The following is a 7447-nucleotide window of genomic DNA, read 5'->3' as shown; positions in this document are numbered from 1 at the left end:
CTAATAATTCTACTGGTTATTCACTTCTGTTGAAAGCGTATAAGTAGCAGCTCAAGTAAAAGTCAGTTCCTGCTTGTTACTATCATATTGTAAACTCTTGCATTTAGGCACCGAAGTAACATTTTATCGGATACGTAAATACCCAAGAGAACTGGCCAAAAACTGTTAAGGTAGTGGTATACCAGTATACCCGAAAAAAATTCGCCAAAATACCCAAAAATACCCAAAATTCATCCATATATACCCTAAATCAATGGAAGCATTGTATACTGTATACCTGAAATTCAAAAAGTGATATACCGAATACCCGTAATTAAGCTGCAATATACCGTATACCCGATTTAAAAAGCCCCTGTATACCGTATAGCCCCAAACCCTGGCCGACCCTGATATATCTGCAAAAGGTTGTTCCATCCACCAGCGTCCGCGGATAAACATTATTGCTCCACGTGATCAATTTCAACGAATCCAGATCAGTGCTGAACTAAGACTAAGGCGGTGACTATTGAAGACTGTTCGTCATTAGTATATACTAAAACAGTGGATAGAGTTGAACGCGGGCGCTGATTGGCTCGTCAAACTACGAATATCCTGTGCTATTTAAAATGGCGTCCCGATTTGCATCCGTGACAAGTGAAGAAAACATCCAAATTAACTTTTTGTGCTGTATATTATCTCACTGTTTTAGTATATACTAAAACAACTATTCACCTCAATGTCGGTGGTTAGCGTTGGATGTTTACCTCGCCGCTCGGCGGCTCGGTGAATATCCATCGCTAGCCACCTCCACTTTGGTGAATAGTTGTGAATTACCGAGGAGCTCTCTTCCGACACTTGACCAAAGCACAGGTTTAAAGTATCATAGAGAGGGCTACCCCAACATCAATTGATACATTACATCTTTGCCTCTATTGCAGTATATAAAATATACTTTTTGGGGTTCTTGAATCATCAACAGGACACTTCTTATTGGGTCAAACCAAACCACAATACTTTAACGCTCTTAACAGGTCACTGTTAGAGGTCCCTTAAAATCATTCCACGCATGAAATTGTTATAAAGAGCTGACTTACATGCCCAGCATGACAATCCGTCTTTTTTGATGCCGGGCATGAGATCCAAGCTCAACCCCAGTCCCCTTCTTAAAAGTGACCCGCGGGATTACGAGAGGCTCCTTCTGGCTAAGTCTCCCAGGCATAACGCCTTTTTTTCATGCCATCGGTGTTCTTTCTTTACAAACATTGTGTCAGTGATATGATTTAACGTGATACAACTATTGAGAGGTGATCAGATGGTGTAGAGACCAGAGGGTTTAACGTTGCAGTAAAACAAACACGCCCACAAGGAACCACAGCTGGAGCAGTTTTTTATTGAAATATTAACGAACAAGAGAAAAAATATAAATGTTTAGCACATTAGAAATACTCTGCAAGTCGCGGGTCATTTCTCAATTTTTGTTCCAGCTGGACGTACTTCTGTGGCGCCAGCTCCTTATGTCTAAAGAAAAGTAAAAAAGTAAAGAGATAAGTTTCAGTACAACCACAACTCATTCGATGCGACACAATGTCACCTGTACTTAACATACTTTACCTGTTTAAGCGCTGCTCAAGGATATGAATTCTAAACATGGCCTCGCTGCAAAAGTTGAGATATTCCTCTTCATCTTCTTTCGTCATCGATACTTGATTTTGCTGATACCAACTTTGTTTGCGTTGCAATTCTTGAGTTTCCTGAAACAAAGAATGATGTGATTGAAAATGGACAGCTTTTGACATTTCGTCCTCTGGTGTCTTCTGTGGCTCATACCTTTTCAAATCTGGCCTGAATTAAGTTAGCTTTGTCGATGAGGCGGTGTTTAAGGTCCTGAAGACATTCCTCTTTTAGCTTATACGCTTCGTGTTTACTAATGTGCGGTGGATCACCAATCTGTGCCAGGAAAGGTGCAAGGTAATCGAGTTCTAGTTCGTGCTTTTTCATGGCTTCCTCGGCCGCTTTGCGCTCCTGATGTACACAAAACGAAAAAAAAAAAAAGTTATTAATATTGCCACTAATTCATCAAAGGTCAAACCGGTTTCTCCGGGTACTCCAGTATTCGTCCCTTATATGAAAGCGACTCCAAGCTTGTTGAGGGATGCAGCTAGCATCCTACCCGTTCGTGACTTAAAACAGGCGTCCGACAAAATTGGGAAAATTTACAAACAACCTTAACCTGGACGGAACAAACAAAGGTACTGGTGTCAAAGCGTGAAATGTTAATTTTGTTATCTTGAAAAGGAACTCACTGAAACTTACAGTGCGTTCACTGAAACCGGGGCCACCTAGATAACTTACAGTAACCGACCCCACAGTGACTAAAGCATCGCCGGCTAACGAACAAGTTGCGATTATTGTTTTGTACCGGACATTTGATTCTCTCGGGCTAGTTCTAACACAAAGGAATAGAGAATCGGAGAATGGGAACGGGGAATCTCTAAAATAGGGAATCTCTAAAAGGGGGAATTACTAAAATGGGGAATCTCTAAAACGGAGAATCTCTAAAAGGGGGAATTACTAAAATGGGGAATCTCTACAATGGGAAATCACTAAACTGGGAAATCACTAAAAGGGGGAATCTCTAAAAGGGGGAATCTCCAAAAGGGGGCATCTCCAAAACGGGGAATCTCTAAAATGGGAAATCTCCAAATTGGGGAATCTCTAAAAGGGGGAATCTCTAAAATCGGGAATATCTAAAAGGGGGAATCATACAATATGAACGTTATAAAGCTGGAACGCGGGTTACTTTTTGCCAAAATAGCGTATGAATAAAGGCAAATTAATGGCTTCAAAGTCAGAAAACCTTGCTCATGACATTTTGAAAAAACGTACAACGCGAGAGGAGTAGAGAAACGAGTCCTTCTAAGCACCTTTGACAATTCACCATTTCGGTCAAGCAAAAGACGAAGCAAAAGAATAATCCTATATTCGACATTTGGTTGCACTGTGGGATATCAGTCGTGAGCGCAATTTAAGAACGCACTATAGTAATTTCTACTCTTCAAAGGCCCTGTATTTTTGCACATCACTGCCAATTTTTTCCATGAACGTGGGTCCAATTCCCTGACAATCGTTTTGATCAAGGCAGCTAAGGACGTTTTTCAAGGAGCAAACTTTTCCCTCACCTCAAAGGTCTCGAGATCAAAGTACACATATTCGAGCATCGTCGCCATCACATACCGCCTTGAATGAAACAGCGTTTTTGTGCAGTAAAATCCTGAGCTGTACTTAACAGCTTTTTTACAATTACATTTTCTCCGGGCTTTCCTTCAGCTTGAAACTCAGTCAAAAACACAGCTCCAAAGTTCTTTTGACCATCACTTCTTGGCCGACGAGATCTTCCCACCGAAACTTCGGCAAACCAGCAAATCCGTCCAACCTTTTCCTTTTACTAGCAAAAGCCCAGAAAAACTTAAACTCAACCCGGCTGAGAAAAGACAAAACATTGCTTGTCGCGAAAATAGATTTTCCCTTCATGTCGAACATCTTTGGGAGAATTTAGTATTTCTTTAATTGGTTTTCATGCTTTTCGTCATCCACTGCTCAGGTTTCCTCTTTATGTGTTTGTGTGCGAGTGAACGATGAAGTATCCATCAAATTGAGTACGTACCACACAATTAAAAGTATTGAAGGGAATGACTCGATAAGCTAACTATATAACAGGAGGATGCTTTGGATTCTACATATTCTCATTACTATTGAATTTAATTGTACACTACTGTTACATGAATCAGTCCAATTGCGATGGCTTTTTTTGTATGCGTCCGAGAAAAGTAAACACCGTCATGTTTTCCCACCATTTCTATTTGTAGACAGCCAATTAAATTATTTGTTGCCCTACCTCGTAAGATGCCTGCGGATCGTGGGTGTAAAAATCGACTAGTTTAACACAGCAAAAAGGGAGCAGTGTTCATTGCAAAGAATTATAAATTTGCTAATTTGCAAGGCCAATCTGTTAGCTCGCGAAGGGCGAATAATATGAATCCCTTGAAACATAAAGGGACGTTACATCCTTCAGTGACCGAAGAAATATTTGGTTTTTTTTTTTGTAGACACTGAATTTCTTTCAAGTTGAAGCGAAATTGTCACTGATGTTGGCTTGTGAACACTCCCCAAAGCCCCCTCTTTCATTATACGGCTAGCGGTGGAGAAAGAACCCAAGTGAGCCGATCGCTAAGGTCTAAGGCTTGTTCACAACCTTCACTGCTGCGTCGTTTTATAGATACATATATTAAATAAATATACTGTATGTGACACTTGCGATCGCAGTAAGAAGTTGCCACCTGCTGGTAGATTTCCTAATGTTTTGATGCAGCGCTATCTGAGAGCCATTCCTTTCCTACCCGGTGATTGATGACTGTCACACTTTCTTCGGAGTTGAAAATAGAGATTTCCCCTTTTAGAGATTCCCCATTTTAGAGATTCCACCTTTTAGAGATTCCCCATTTTGGAGATTCCCCATTTTAGTAATTCCCCCTTTTAGAGATTCCCTATTTTAGTAATTCCCCTTTTAGAGATTCCCCGTTCCCCGTTCTCCCATTCTCTCTTTTAGAACTAGCTGATTCTCTGGATCTGAAATTGTTGGAATCTATTGTTTCAGCTCTGCCCTTTGATTGGTTTTCATTATCTGGGTGGTCCCGGTTTCAGTGAACGCACTGTAAGTTTCTGCGACAAAACTGTTTTAGTGGGGCGCAAGTACATGGCTGTAAACTGTTGCACTAAGAAGTAACTTTTTAAACATAATTCGTACTGCAATTTTATGGGCAGGTTACACTTAACATTTTAAAATTATCATTTGACATACAAGTTGTTCGCGGTGCAGTCTTGCTTTCTCATTTCTTTCAGTGTCATAAACAGATACGCTTAGTTCCGACGCTGCCTCTTCTTTAATTCGCAACTGAAGGATTTCCTTCACCTGTGAAACCAAACAAAAGTCAAAGTGAAAAGTCAATTATTTCATTACTGAAGTGCAGGCCTCACTTAATTGGCACCAAATCCAAATGTTTTAAAGAGAGCCATCGACCTGGATAGTGCGAACTGAAATGTGCGTTTTGTGCAGATATAAAGCAAATTCTCAAAAGAGAGAGAACTATTAGAGGGTAATGTGAAGTGCTACTGTAGTTTTCTACCCATATAACCCACGTGAGCGTTAGCCCTACTAATGGAAATGGGCTCACACAAGGACAGAGAAAAACTCTGACCAGGGTGGTGTTCATTTCCCACCCTGGTCAGAGTTTTTCTCTGTCCTTGTGTGGGCTCATTTCCATTAGTAGGGCTAACGCTCACGTGGTTTATATGGGTAGAAAACTAGCACTTCACATTACCGTCTAATAGTTCTCTCTCTTTTGAGAATTTGCTTTATATCTGCAAAAAACGCACATTTCAGTTCGCACTATCCAGGTCGATGGCCCTCTCTGTTTATCTTTACTTGAGGACTGGAGTTTAGGGGATACTGACTTTATGACGTGAATTGTTTGTATGTTTTTCAGGGGCGGATCCAGGATTTTTTCGAGGTGGGGTGCATTACTAAGGAATGGCATAGATGACTGATGACGTTTTTTTTTGCAGACTACTAGTTGTATTAGAAAGCCGGAGGTTATCTCAGGGGGGGAGGTGCGCACTCCCTACAACCTCCCCCTAAATTCGCCCCTGTATTTCCAGACGCGAGTAATGTTGAAGTTAGGAGGAAAGCAAGGGGACACTTCAGGCCGTTTATCAAAACCGTCGTGCATCTAATTACGTGTATTTCTGGAACTTAGAATAAGAATATTTTCCTGCTTTCATGACAAGCAACAACCTGCCGTCTAGCATTTTACCTAACCGCCATACTAAATCTCTCCGTACTGAAAACGGACACGAAGTCTTGTTCTACGGCAACAGGTAATAGCGAATTTCAGATTTCAATTCAAGTTCGAGTCCCAATTTCCAGCACAACACTGTAAACATTTCTGTTAACACTTCATGCGTTGAGTCGTTTCGTGTGCGAAAACAAATTTTTCAGAAGTTGTACACCCTCTAAATTTTTCTAAAAACAATTTTTCTTTGTTAAAAGCTAGACCCGCAATATCCCAAACATTTTGAATGAGCGCACGCTTGAGACCACCTTCGTTGCCGCGGGGCAATGACGTAGCCATCTGCGTTTTTCAGCTGAAACGTTTGGAGGCCGACATGTTTCGAAGTGCGCGTGCTCAAAACGGAAAACTCGTACTCGTAGTCGTCCTCTTCCTAGCTTTGTCTGATTGGTTGATAATTTGCTTGTGCCCAGGTTTTTTTGACACGCGCACCAGGGAAGTAACAAGCAAAATGGTGGCCGAAGATGGCTGGTTCGATTACTTTCTCCAGGAACTTTTTTGAGCAACAGCGTCGTGTATACCTTTTCTTCTTTCGGAACAGCGGTATTTCAGTGGTAAAACTTCATTACAGTCTTTCGCTCTAACGTGATCGAATTTTTGTCGGTGGCTTCATGCACAATTGAGTTGGCCAGATTTCCGAGTTTAATGTTGTAATAGATCGATTGAGGTGAGACTTTAGCCGAGGCCGTGCGGTCAGTTGAGGTTTGCCACGGCAAGATGAGTTCGCTATTCCTTTCGTTTTGTATATCAAGCTAACATAAGCAAGCACACCCTATTAAATATATACGTAAGGTAAATTATTGTTTAAAAATACATAAGCATTGAATTGAAAGTGCCATGTTGTGTTCAGGGCAGATATCAAGTTCGTTTTGTTCTAAATCTGGTATGTCTGTTACATATGCCTAAAAAACGTCCGTCGAAAATTGTACTTTATCATATCCTCAAGAGATACCTTAAAAATAATTGGTAATGCTGCATGTACGTTCCTTTTATTTTCAGCTTTAATTTTCTGATACAGTATCAAGGTTCCTGTCAACCTTGATTTTCAAAACTGAAATAATTTACTTACCCTTACAATCTTCTCACTAGTCAATGTACATTTTTTATCTGATGAATGAACAGTGGAAATGCACCCACAGGGCAGGACAAGTATCACTGCCCAACATTTGGAAAATGAGCAAGTCAGCAGTCTCTTTTGTCAGTCCTTTGCATCAGCCAGAGCATGAATAGAAGCCCTTAGTTATTTCACTTAAAGGAATGGGTCGTGATGTCAAAACTTTAACGAAGATGAAAAACTAGTGCCAAGCCTATAAACACCCAAGAATAATTTAACTTTGTTTGCAGAGAAGCTAGTGGCAACGTCCACTCTGAAATGCAAATGAGAATTACTTAACTAAACTTTCAAAACCTTGACGTTATTAAAATTGTGCTGGTTTATTGTTATTCAGCCTTTGGCAAAATGAAGAAGCTTTTGAAATAAATTTCCTGTCTCTAGAACAGAGGTGGGGTGAACAAGACCATTTCTTTCCATCACATAGTGAAAGTACTCCTCCCAGATTGGG

The 7447-nt window shown here is 40.6% G+C and overlaps 1 protein-coding gene across 1 annotated transcript in view; it reads right to left on the bottom strand.

The window, feature by feature from the left end:
- Positions 1 to 1349: 1349 nt before the first annotated feature.
- The window catches only part of LOC138026083 (dynein regulatory complex subunit 7-like), a 99876-nt gene continuing 93778 nt past the window's right edge, over positions 1350 to 7447 (bottom strand). The window contains exons 15-18 of the mRNA XM_068873272.1: positions 4838 to 4948; positions 1807 to 2001; positions 1591 to 1730; positions 1350 to 1497 (exon numbers count right to left, since the gene is read on the bottom strand). Of these exons, the coding sequence (XP_068729373.1) occupies positions 1416 to 1497; positions 1591 to 1730; positions 1807 to 2001; positions 4838 to 4948 (528 nt within the window). The 3' untranslated portion in view covers positions 1350 to 1415. The remainder of the gene's footprint in view (positions 1498 to 1590; positions 1731 to 1806; positions 2002 to 4837; positions 4949 to 7447) is intronic.

This window comes from Montipora capricornis, chromosome 12 (genome assembly GCF_036669925.1).
Source record: "Montipora capricornis isolate CH-2021 chromosome 12, ASM3666992v2, whole genome shotgun sequence".
NCBI lineage: Eukaryota > Metazoa > Cnidaria > Anthozoa > Scleractinia > Acroporidae > Montipora > Montipora capricornis.
Note: the sequence above shows the minus strand (reverse complement) of the source record. Positions and strands in the feature narration are given on the sequence as shown.